At 34.2% G+C, this 13608-nt stretch overlaps 1 protein-coding gene across 6 annotated transcripts in view; it reads right to left on the bottom strand.

The window, feature by feature from the left end:
• Nucleotides 1–3409: 3409 nt before the first annotated feature.
• TOGARAM1 (TOG array regulator of axonemal microtubules 1) overlaps nucleotides 3410–13608 on the bottom strand; it is a 78448-nt gene continuing 68249 nt past the window's right edge. For 2 of the 6 annotated variants that reach the window (XM_027521655.1, XM_027521656.1), the window contains exons 17-21: nucleotides 12738–12856; nucleotides 10508–10697; nucleotides 8102–8321; nucleotides 5153–5239; nucleotides 3410–4546 (exon numbers count right to left, since the gene is read on the bottom strand). In XM_027521655.1, the coding sequence (XP_027377456.1) occupies nucleotides 4293–4546; nucleotides 5153–5239; nucleotides 8102–8321; nucleotides 10508–10697; nucleotides 12738–12856 (870 nt within the window). In that variant the 3' untranslated portion in view covers nucleotides 3410–4292. The remainder of the gene's footprint in view (nucleotides 4547–5152; nucleotides 5240–8101; nucleotides 8322–10507; nucleotides 10698–12737; nucleotides 12857–13608) is intronic. The other 4 variants (XM_027521658.1, XM_027521657.1, XM_027521660.1 and 1 more) reach the window with 3 other exon arrangements.

Genomic DNA, 13608 nt, shown 5'->3' with positions numbered 1-13608 from the left:
TGGGCAAACAACTGCCTAAAATTCACCCCTCTACCTAAAAATGGACAGAAATTCAGCCTTAAACTCATAAATCTCACGATGATATTTGGACTCTGGAGAAGGAAATGATAACGCTCTCCAGTATTCTTGCCTGGAAAATCCCATGGACAGAGGAGCCTTTTGGGCTGCAGTCCAGGGGGTTGCGAAAGAGTTGGACGCAACTTAATGATTAAACAATAAGCATCAATTTAAAAATGTCCTTTTTGTTCATGCCAGCTGGGTATTTTTTCCCTTTTCTCTATTTTCCCTTTCCTCTTATCCTCTTGGTCATAGACTTAGTAAATTAAAACTGCAATTTAAATTCAGAATTCTCCCAGGAATTCCCTGGCAGTCCAGTGGTTAGGACTCTGCACTTTCACTGCTGAAGGCCTGGTTCAATTCCTGCTGAGGGAACTTATATCCCACAAGCCTGGCAGTGGCAAATAAATGAATGAATGAATGAATTCAGAACTCTGCCTTCAGAGTCAGCTTCTCTCACAGCGGTCTGAAAGCATTATATTTATCTCTCTTCCCCACCAACTGCTTTTCCTCGGAGTATTCTCCGTTTCAGTTAATGGTATCACCATCCACGTCTCTAGAGTGAGAAACTTATATTAACTTTGACTCCTTTATGTTCCAAATCTAAGTATGTCATCAGTTTAGTCAAGGCTGCCTTGAGAGTACCTTTCAGACCTATTCTTTCAATTCTCAGTGCTTCTATTCTTTAGACCTTTACTGTCTAGAATCTGGGTCTGAGCCCTGCCTAGGAAGTCGATCACTACCCTCTTTCCTGTTGAAACTTGCCGTAACCTCCCAATCTTTTAACACATTGAAAAGGCGTACCTTATCAATCCACTAGGCTGGAACATTGGATGAAATCCATTTGCCACAGAATGCCTTCAGATGGGTGTTTCAGACCAGCTATCTGTCTTCTATTGGTTTTCAAATTTATTCAGCACAACCCTTGAAAACATGGCTCACTATACTTCAAACATACATAACATTCAACATTTTATTCAAGTACTATTTATTCAGTCAGTGCCCAGTATAGGCCAAGGCACCCAGGATACACAGAGGTGAACAGCACATTCAAGACTGGGTCATAATTTGGTACCACACCATTGTCTTAATTTTACACAGCACTGAATAAAACATTCCATGCTCCAGTATTTAAAAAGAAAAAAAAAAAAAAAACTATTTTGCTAAACCTACAATTCACTTTAATCCCTTGAAATCTATGTTTACCCCATTGTCGCCCACAGAAGAGTTTAAGTATGAATTAAGAGTTTAGGTACTGTTTTACAGTACACATTATGAGACTTTAATTCATTAATGTTGATACAGTACTTAAATGATTTCCCCTTCATTTGATCTATTTAACCTAACCAGCAACAAAGTAAGTAGGATTAGCTTATCTTGGCAATAAAGATTTCTATAGGTTTCTGCCCATCTTTCCTCAACTTCATTTGCTGCTGGGAAAATTAACTTTAGGTAGAATTTGAGTTTACAAATGCTTTCTCATACAAAATCCCATGTTAATTTTGTACCTCACCCCAACTGCAGGATACATGTAAAGTTTAACAAGTAAAACTGGGTTTCAAATCCATGCTTTCTAAATCAAAGTCTTAATGCTGTTTATAATTTGTTGCTTCCATTTCTTCTCATCTTCCTTCTAGTCATATCACTACCTTCCTAAGCACTTTGATTTTCTCTCTTTATTTTCTCTTTACCTTTAATTTCAGATTTTATGCAATTTAAATTTTATTACACAGGCAATACATGTTGCTCATTTCTGAAAAAAATAAAAATTGCAGAATAGTACACTGAAAAAATTAACTTTTTATCCAAAGATTACCATTATTCTCATATTGGTGTATACAATTCCAGTTCTGTCTTATGTGTGTGTCTATTCAATAAATAGAGACACTGTATGCATGTAATTAGGCTTTTCCTTTTAACATATTGTGAACACTGTCCTGTGGTTAACATTTTAAATAAATATATGCTATGGATTCTGTTGGGTAAACATGCCATTTAAATTCTTTTATTTTTTGATTTGCAGTGCTGGTGGGGTTCGACTTTATCACTATCACAGCTTGTAAAAAAAATTCCTTTACTTCATTTACACCTTCAGCTTTTCTTTAGTTCTATCAGTTCCATCAGTCTCCAATTCTTTTTGACTTCCAGATTGGTAACAGTACTTGGCAATAGAATGCTAGACTTCTGCATGCTCAGTATCAAGTTGCTAATATAGAGAAAAATATTTAAAGTGTGGGGCTCTGTTATGGCTATTTTATTTATAACAAAAACACACAGATTGCATGATGTTTCCACATTATTAATAGTCATATACTTACTGTAATTTTTTCAATGCAAAATTCAAAGTCTTATCTACTGAAAATAATGGACGACTAAGTTTATGTATATAGTAGTGCTCTTCTTTGGCCTCAAATCTAAAATTTACCTTCAATAGATCCAACAATCAGTGTAACTTTAGTAGGCACATTTTCAATGAAACAAGGGCAATGGTCAAAATTAATAAAACTTAGAATCTATAACTATTTTAAGTATCATAAAGGGTGAAGCAAAATTTAATGGTGATTTCAGAGTTACAAGTGAAGTCAAAAGTCTAGGCCAGGTGCTCTGGCAAACTATGTCAGAGGCCCAGGCTAAGAACTTTTTAATATTTCTAAAGGATTGTTTAAAAAAAAAAACAGCAAAACAAAGAATATGCCACAATCTGTGTGGCTTACAAAACCAAAAATATTTATTTTCTGGTGTTTTACAGAAAATGTTTGCTAACTTTCGACCTAAATAATAGGCATATAATAAAATACATTTAGAAGAAAATGAATTTTAAAAGTGTATATAAATACAGGAAAAGTAGCCACATGTTTACTCTCCTTTCAGATTAGCTTCAAACTTTTTTTTTTTTACTGTTGTGCTCAGAAATTACAGATAAAGAACCACAATTTAAAAAGTAGCCAAATACATTACAAATGTATACATTTGTTAATGACACAAGAAGTGAAAAAGAATAAAGACAGTCTACAATTGTAATAAAGTGATCTTAAACTACAACATAAAATCACAGAATTTTAGAGCAAAATGGAACCTGAAAAATCATCTAGTCTAGTCTTCACAGGTCAGAGATGAGAAAACCGAGGCCTGTATCTGGCAAGTGGCTTGCGCAAGTTCACACAGAGAATTTTCCGTAAAATTGTAACTATAACCCAGGTCTACTGTTAGGTCAATAGAGATAGGTCAAAATTGCATCAAGTATAACAGGTGAAGGTGATAGGTCAATACCTGTATAGATCAATACCTAATATATGTATTTCCCATTTTAATATACATTGAAGTTGAAAAAATAGGACACCTCTCACACATCTACAGAAATAAATCCTTTTATTATATAACATTCCTTTTCTTTTTTAAGATGCATACAGTACTTGTAGCCCAAGAATTCTGAGAAAAGCTAGAGAAGACCTGGCACTATACTTGAGAATTATACAACTGGGCAGCAAAATAACACCTTTATAAATGTCAGGACATATAGAAATAAAATTTAGTGTTTGCACACAAAAATAGGGAAGTTACATTCAACACGTTTTCTTAAACGTGCATTTAATGTTTAAATGTTTTCTAAAACTTTGGTCATCATGCTTTATTATAACTTGTAAAATTTCACAATTATGTAGATGATTAAACCCAACTGGTAAGCAAATATTTCACTTAACACAGCAGCAAAAGCAAGCTAATACTGCACAATCATATTAGCAGACTGATTTCAGAAATACATGTTTTTCACAAATAGCACATAAAACATAGTTTGTGATAACATAGTTCAATGACTTTTCTTCCACTTCATTAAACAAGGCTGAGTAATGAGACATAGCAAAACATGATTACATAACAAAAAGTATATTTTTAATTAAAAGTCTAATTGTACATATAGGGCAACAAATTGCAGTTTCTACAGAATAGTGCAAATAAGCGGGACTTTTCTCAAAAATATTAAAATTGGATTCACTCCACATGCCTCAGATTTCATGAGCATTAGATTATATTATTTTAGATTTTTGTGTGATGGGTGCAAGTGATAGGGTTGATGTAGGACACATGTGTACTCACAGGCTGCAAATAAAAATAGTTATTGACTTAATTACTGGATGAGAAGCGCAGGCACTGAAAACCTCACTTTAACAAACTTCCATTTGTCATCATGTAAACAGTTTTGTTCATCATATTTCATCAAAGACTCATAATTCATTTTAAATTGTCATATCAAGCAATTCTTCTAAACTCTTTTTTATATGTGATGGTTGAGATGCAGCCTGATTTAACAGATTCTGACCCATCTGTGTAAAAAGTGCTTTTGATAATTTAGCTGTGGCTGTTCGTATATTTCCTCCAGCTCCAGGCAAAGAGCCACTATTTGTCATGTTCCCTAAGAGATGCCATAAAACAACCAACACTTTCTGTTCTGTTGCATGGGGCTTCCTTTGATAAAGTTCCATAACAATATCTGAAACACAAAAATAATAAACAGTGAGGTTTAAAAAAAAAAATTCAAGTTCTGACAATTAAAAAGCATATAAAATAAACTAGGCTTCTTCCCTGACATGTGTGCTAAAATGTTCAGCATCTTAAAAAAAGTAAGGCCAGAAACTTTGCTCCCAAAGATTGGGATCTTCAAGTATTAGAAATCTATATATGACAGGCAAAAGCAGTAAAAATAGAAATCAAACCAAAAATTCATCTCAATGTTTTCCAAATGTAGTTTAATCAAGACATATACATTTTAAACTCCTGGACCTTTCATTAAACACAATTTGAAACAGCAGTTTTCTGTATGTACCAATATTTGATTTTAATATCTTTTATTGATCCTATTTATTTCTCCTAACAAGATTTTTTTACTGGGGGGAAAAAGGAATAAAATTCTTTTGAAGAAAATTTTTGGGGTAAAAGTCTTAAAAGGTCTTTTTACAGATCATTATACAATTTATTTCTACTTCATAGATAATGATATTGAACTTGGTAGCTATCCTAAAATTGAGTTGAAATGCCCATCAGTGTATCCTTAATCAATCAACTATTTCTTAAGAAATAACAATTTAAAAATTTTTACCAGCAAGCTTTTCAGTCATATCCTGTTTTGCCTTTCCATTTAAAAACTGGGCTTTTGTGCAAAATGGCTGTAGAAGTAAGTAATTATCTAAACAAAAAGAATAACACAGAGACACATTTTTAAGCAGTTATAAAAATCTTATTTATTTTCCATTACATAGCATTGAAAGGAAAAAAATCATGTAAATGAATGAAAATGTGTTAGAAAGATTTAATCTACATAGTTAACAACTTTAAAAAATTCTCTATAAACCTTAATACAGTAATATTCTTAAAGCAAATAAAAAGTAAAAATATCTCACAGAATATTAAAGGAGCTACCATATGGTATAAAAAAGAAAAAGAACTACCTATCTCCTAGGCATCTTATTCCAAATGATAGTATATAGGTTTATCAAAAAAGAAAAAGAAATGAAGAATTGAAATTTTGGGATAGTTTTTACCTTCACTGATTTTTTTTCAAATTTTTAATTTTATAGTTTCACAGGAAATATCAAAGATAGTACAGATAGGCCTGTGTACTTTCACCCAAATTACATCTTTCATAATTATAGTATACACCAAAACAAGGAATCTGGCATTAGTACAGTATGTGTATATAGTTCTATGCCATTTTATCACATGTGCAGATCTGTGAAACTATCACTACAGTTAAGATACAGAACTACTGTATCACCACAAAGACCTATAGCTATACATATACTGACTCCTCCTAAACTGCTGTTAAACCCTGATAGCCACTAATGTGCTTTCCATCTCTGCAAATTTGTCATTTTGAAAAAGTTATACACATGGAATCCTATAGCAGGTGACCTTTTGGGGCTGGCTTTTTTCTCTCAGCATAATGACCTTGAGATCCATCCAAACTGTTCCATGTGTCTATAACCCATTTCTTTCTACTGCTAAGTATTTTATGGTATGGATATATCAAGTTTTTTCACCATTAACCCACTGAACTCTACTTAGGCAATTGACAGTCTGGGGCTATTACAAACAAAGCTGCTATGAACAATCATGTACGGGTTTTTGCATGAACATAATATTTTACTGCTCTGGAATAAAGGCCTAGGAAAACAACTGATAGGTAAGTGCATGCTTAGTTTTTTTAAGAAACAGCCCAACAATTTTCTAAAGTGGCTATGATTTTTTATTTACATTCTCACCAGCAATGTATCAGATCCAGTTTCTCTGCACCTTGTTAGCATTTGGTGTTGTCACTATTTTTAATTTTAGCTGTTCTAATACTTGCTATGAACTCAATGTTTGCATGCCCCACCCAAACTTATACCTTGAAACCCAATCCCCAATGTGATGGTGTTTGAAAATGGGGCTTTGGGGGAGGAAATTAGGTCATGAAGGTGGAGCCTTCATCAGTGAGATTAGTGCCTTCATAAAAGAGGTTCCAAGAGCTCCCGTCCCTTCCACCATGTGAGAACACAGCCAGAAGATGGCCACTTATAAACCAGGAAGAGGGCCCTCACCCAACAACAAATCTGTTGATGCTTTGATCATGGACTTCCCAGGCTTCAAGAACTGTGAGAAATAAGTATGTGTTGTTTTTAAGTCATCCAAGCTGTGGTAGTTTAACTACCCAAAAAGACTAATACACTTGCATAACGATCATGGTCTTAATTTGTATTTATGTTTCCTTAGTGACTGGTAATGTTACACGTCTTTTCATGTGTTTATTTTCCATCCATATAAATGTTTCCTTCATGTCCTTTGCCCATTTTCTAAATAGGGTTTTTTTTTTTTTTTTAATGTTGAGTTTTAAGAATTCTTTCTTTCTCTCGCATTCTCTTAGCTGCACTATGTGGCTTGTGGGATCTTAGTTTCCTGACCAGGGATCAAACTTGGACTCCTTGCAGTGGAAGTGCCAGCAATTTCCCACAAGTTCTTTATATATTCTGAAAGTCAAAGTTGCTCAGTTGTGTCCAACTCTTTGTGACCCCATGGACTGTAGCCCGCCATGCTCCTCTGTCCATGGAATTCTCCAGGCAAGACTATTGGAGTGGGTAGCCATTTCCTTCTCCAGGGATCTTCCTGACCCAGGAATCGAGCTGGGGTCTCCTGCACTGCAGGCGGATTTTTTTTTTATCAGCTTAGCTACCAGGGAAACCCCTTATATATTCTAGATAAGCATATGTATCAGATACGTGGTTTGCAAATATTTTCTGCAAATCTGTAGTTTGTCTGGAAGGATAGTTGGAATGATGGCATCATAGAGGACGACTTGTCCAGTTAGTTACAAGCTAAACTACAGACACATGGTTCTAGGATGGAGACCACATAGCATCCTAAACAGGTGCCGAAGCAACCTAAACTTGAACTGTTTACGAAATTCTAGAAAAGAGAGTCCAGGATGGGACACTTAAAAACTACATTTATTTCACTATCTATTTGGACTTATTTTTGTAACACAAAAATAAATATTTTGACCTAAAAAAATAAAAAGTCTTTTGCAAAGTAAATGTGAAGTAAACCTGATAACCACTACGTTACACAAATGGGATGCAAAGGAAATGCTTTAAATTTTGATGACGTTCAGTTTATGGACTTTATATAGATCATACTTTTAATGCCACGCTAACAACTCTTCACCAAGCCTAAGTTCTAAGGATTTTCTCATATATTCTATAAGTTATACAGTTAAATCTTCCATTGAAATCTATGATCCATTTTGAGTTAACTTGGTATCAGATGTGATGTTGAGGTAGAAAAATAAGAATTGAAAAGTTAAAAATAAAGGTAGAGAAAGTCAGTTTAATGGAATGGTATTTAATCACTAAAAATAATTAAAACTGCTACTGAGAAAACTTTAAAAATTTTATCGCAACATTAAGTGACAAAAACTGAATAGCTAGGATTTTGGCATTTTAGAAAATGTGTAGAATGAAGAAGCACAAAAGTAAAGCCAAAATAATCTGAATGCCAAAGTAAGATTTCTTACCTACGTGCTGACTCAGTGCCTGAACAACATTGGTGGCAGCAGCATAGATGCCTGGATTCTTGGAATTCAGATTGTTATCTACTATTGCTGGGATTAGCATGTTGATTATAGGAGATAAGTTGTCTCTGAGCAAAGGAATCATTTTGTGCATTGTTTCTAGAGCCACCAGGTTTACTTTACTATTGGAATCATGAAGCCGAGATTTAAAAGCATCAAAGATCTGAAAGTAAATTGGTAAATTAAAGTGAACTAATGTTGATATCTATTATATTTAAATTCCTAATGGCATTTCATAGTATTCATCCTACTAAAGCATAAATGTACTATTTAAAAACACACACACACATCTCATTTAACTTGGACTGAGATAACAGGAACTTCATAAAAATTTGGATGCTAGTGTCCAATCTTCTTACAGCAAAAAGAGAAGACTTCAAAATCCACCTAAAAAGAGATCCTAAAATCTCTAAATTAAGGTTGAGAAATTTGGTTCAATAAAAAATGCTGTTTTCTGAAATGTGTAGGTTAGTTTAGCTAACTTTAAGAACTTAGACGTTTCTATTCTTATCTCTATTTGTAACAGAAGTAGACATGTAGGTTTTACTACAGAGATTTGACCTAGTTTCAGATTTAAGTTTTTATTAGTACCTCTTAACCTGAGTACTTAAACAATAGAGCCTTCCTCTTCTAATTCTTAGCTTTTGTAAATTCAAGATATAATGAAGTAAATGCTGAGCAATTTAACTATGTCAGGTGAGGAAAGAGCTATTCTGTGAGAATGAGACTATTAACTAATAATCCATGATATATATCATATATAAGTGTTACTATTAGTCACTCAGTCGTGTCTGACTCTTTGCAACCCCATGGGCTGTAGCCTGCCAGGCTTCTCAGTCCATGGAACTCTTCAGGCAAGAATAATGGAGTAGGTTACCAGTAGAATTTAATGACTAAATTACTAATGGAATTGACTGAACCAAATTCTGAGGAAGCATAAGTAATCTATGCTCTCGTACCACTAACATTTATTACTATTTCCCTTTCTATTGCTTCTAGTCTTCCTATATAAGTTATAAAATATACAAATGCATATTTATAAATATATATTAACATAATATATAAAATTAGCACAAGCAGACTTCTAATTTACATATGAAACTTTCATTATTTATTCCTAAGTAATATCAAGTCAGGCTGGATGAAGCACAAGTTGGAATCAAGATTGCTGGGAGAAATATCAATAACCTCAGATACACAGATGATACCACCCGTATGGCAGAAAGTGAAGAGGAACTAAAGGGACTCTTGACGAAGGTGAAAGAGGAGCATGAAAAAGCTGGCTAAAACTCAACGTGCAAAAAACAAGATCATGGCATTCGGTCCCATCACTTCATGGCAAATAGATGAGGAAACAATAGAAACAGTGAGAGACTTTATTTTTGGGGGTTCCAAAATCACTGCAGATAGTAACTGCAACCATGAAATTAAAAGATGCTTGTTCCTTGGAAGAAAAGCTATGACCAACCTAGAGAGCTTATTAAAAAGCAGAGACATTACTTTGGTGACAAAAGTCCATCTAGTCAAAGCTATGATTTTTTCCAGTAGTCATGTATGGATGTGAGAGCTGGACCATAAAGAAAGCTGAACACGGAAGAATTGATGCTTTTGAACTGTGGTGTTGAGAAGACTTTTGAGATCCAACTAGTCAATCTAAAGGAACTCAGTCCTGAATATTCATTGGAAAGACTGATGCTGAAGCTGAAACTCCAATACTTTGGCCACCTGATGCAGAGAACTGACTCATTGGAAAAGACCCTGATGCTGGGAAAGATGGAAGGCAGGAGGAGAAGGGGATGACAGAGGATGAGATGGTTGGATGGCATCATCAACTCGATGGACATGAGTTTGAGCAAGCTCTGGGAGTTGGTGATGGACAGGGAAGCCTGGAGTGCTGCAGTCCACGGGGCTGCAGAGAGTCGGACAGAACTGAGCGACTGAACTGAACTGAATATCAAGTCTCTTAAATGCCCTGGTTTTTAAAATACTGATTGATTCACTCAATTTATTTTTTTTTTTTTGGCCCCATTGCATGGCTTTTGGGGATTGCAGTTCCCCAACCAGGGACTGAACCTGGGTTATGAGTGAAGGTCTAGAATCCTAACCATTAGGCCACCAAGGGACTCTCTTACTCAACATATATATTTACTGACTGCCAGGTTCTGAGAACTCTGAGATTATAAAGTTTTCAAGGAGTCACCATCTAGTGGGAGGAATCAAAACTTTTCTCTAAGTTTTAACACTTTAAAGTAATATATATATGTAATATTAAGAAATAAGACAATTATTATACTGATGAACTTTATTAACTATGGATTGAACATGAAAATTAATTTTGATGGTCCTTACCTTCACAATGTTTCCAACAACAAGCTCTTGATTGTTTTCTGTATCTGATAAAAGCTGCTTAATCCCATTAATACGATCACGAAAATCTTTTGCATTTAATAAACCTGTTATGACTTTAATGTACTCAGCACTTTCTAAGGAATTTCGGGGAACTGATTTTCTGGTGATTTCACGAATTTCAGTTACCTCTCTAAAGTGAAACAAAGGTAAAACAAACATAATAATTATCATGTATTCACTTTTTAAAAATTCACAAAATAACCCATAGCCACAATACTTGTGTTGGGGGTCCCTAATATCTCTGCTGGGTTTGGTAATTTGCTGGGACGACTCATAGATTCAGCATGTAGTTTTACTCATGGTCAATGGCAACCCACTCCAGTACTATTGCCTGGAAAATCCAATGGACGGAGGAGCCTGGTAGGCTGCAGTCCATGGGGTCGCTAGAGTCGGACACAACTGATTGACTTCACTTTCACTCTTCACTTTCATGCATTGGAGAAGGAAATGGCAACCCACTCCAGTGTTCTTGCTTGGAGAATCCCAGGGACGGGGGAGCCTGGTGGGCTGCCATCTATGGGGTCACACAGAGTGGGACATGACTGAAGCGACTTAGCAGCAGCAGCAGCAAGATTTATTATAGGAGAAGGATATAAAGCAAAATCAGCAAAAGGAAAAGGTGCATGGGGTCAAAGTCTGGAAGAAACTAGATGCAAGCCTCCAAGGGTCCTTTTCCAGTGGAGTCACACAGTATAAACTTAATTCCTCCTTAATTAATAAACTTAATTAATAAACTTAATTCCTCCTCCTTAATTCCTTAATTGCAACAAACTGTGACAATACATGTCAAATGTTGTCTACCAAAGAAGCTTAGAGGTGCGGTACCCAGGATTTTTAATGGGGAGTTGTTCACGATTGGTCCTTTGCCTGGGACATACCAAAATTCCCAAGTTCCAGGAATAAGGCAGTTCTTCACACTGTTTGCCCAAATAACAGAGGCACAGTAAACTACTCTTACCAGTTAGAGAATGGTGGGGAATCCTCCTGAAATCCTAGTTACCCGATGCTAGCTAAAGGCGGCGAACCTCTCAAGCTGAACTTGAGAGGTTCTGGAAGCAACCTAGTTATATCTCTGTTCTGGAAGCAACCTAGTTCCTATAGTATTTTATTTCTCTCTAAAGAACTGTTTTAACATTTCTTGCAAAGAAAATCCAATGGCAACAAATTGCCTCATTTTTTGTCTAAGCAAGTCTTTGTTTCTCCTACACTTTTTTCCTTCCAGTTTTATCGAGATATAACTGAAATATGGCACTGTGTAAAGTCTAAGGTATACAAAGACTTGATTTACATATTTAATGACGTGATTATCACAATAACTTTAGTGAACATCCATTATCTCATATAGGTGCAAAATTAAAGAAATAGGAAAAACTTTTAATAAATAACTTTTATTTGTTTTGAGGACTCAGGACATACTCTCTTCACTTTTATATAAAACATACAGTAGCATTATATTCAGGGCATATAGTACTCTCCTCTGTGAACTATACTTTGAAGAGCAAGGCTCCAAAACTCTACGGATTTTTATTTTTTATAAAATTTATTATTCAAAGATATACAAACACGGAAAATATGAAAGATACCTATGCATCGACTCATAATTTTTAAAGTAATGTTTAAAACATATTTTAAAATACACCAAAGAGATCATAATACTTCTGAAAGATTTTTAAAAACTATATAATCAATCTATTAAATACTGCCTAATAGTTTAAACAGGTTACACCATTACATATACAATTATATTTAAAAAAATTTTAACAGTATTTCTTTTTTTGGTTGACGGTTATTATAGGTGATTGGTTACACTCTTTTAATGCTTGTATTTCATACAGTTTTTTCTCCCTTAACCATAATTATGTATTACTTTTATAACCAAGGGGGGAAGTAAAGGCTATAAATTGAAAAAAAAATTAAAGAGTTGTCCAGGACAGGCCTAATATTGACAAGTTCAATAACACTAAAGTTTTACTAAAGTTTAGTTCACATAAAAGCAAGGTGCTGTGAATAAATAATTGCCTTGTTAAATCAAATTATCTCATATTTTCTAAGTCCTTACCAACTTTCATTAAATTTTGACAAACAACTCTGGAATAGTTCATGAAAACATTCAAATGAGACTACCATGAGACTAAATGAGACTATCATCAGTAGGGAGTAATGATTCTACCTTTCAGCTGAATTGAAAGCATCCCTAGAAACAGATGACGACCTTGTGTTTCCAACACTGCCGGTATGAGATCGTCTTCCTTTTGCTGAAGGAGTATCTAGCGGTATCTCTCCCAAACCCTATAAGTAAAGAGAGGCAGTGCAATAAAAGTCTTAAAACTAGTAAAAGTGAAATTAACTTGGACAATGTAATTTTCATAGCAGTCATTGCTGATCTCTCATGACTGAATGCATTTTAATAATCTGCGATATTTATGCTTTAAAGGGTATCAGATATATAAATTACCTTGTAATTAGTAGTAAATTAACAAAATATGTGCCCAACACCAGCAAGTGATACTGACTTGGTAAAACTGTTTAAAATGCAAAACCTCAGATCTATATTTTGTAACTACTCTTCTTAAAGCTTAAAATCTATAAAAATAAATCATGAATTTATATAGAAAATATGAATATATCACATAAACAATGAATTCCTATGCAATACCAGTATGGGAATAAACATTTAAATATGAATTAATTAAAATTTATTTTTTCTGATACTTGTACTTGAAATAACTCACAGATATAATCAGCCTCATTTTAGTAAGATAATTTTTTACATGGTTATTTTGATAAATTCTATATGAATTAAGCTGAAATCTCATACCAATAGGAAGAAAAAATGCCCTAAAATGTTTATCACCACACATATTTGAAGTAGTATCCCTTCAAAAATGAATCTTGTATCTAAGTTGACCAGAGAGGAATAACATAAATTACCACAGAAAAATTCCACATCATTAAACTAAGCACATTTTTGCAAAAATTAATACGTAAATAGGCTACATTTTTTTCTTTTACTAAACAAAAATGTATATTGAGCGGGTAAC

This window comes from Bos indicus x Bos taurus, chromosome 21, assembly GCF_003369695.1.
Source record: "Bos indicus x Bos taurus breed Angus x Brahman F1 hybrid chromosome 21, Bos_hybrid_MaternalHap_v2.0, whole genome shotgun sequence".
In the NCBI taxonomy this organism is placed as follows: Eukaryota; Metazoa; Chordata; class Mammalia; order Artiodactyla; family Bovidae; genus Bos; species Bos indicus x Bos taurus.
Note: the sequence above shows the minus strand (reverse complement) of the source record. Positions and strands in the feature narration are given on the sequence as shown.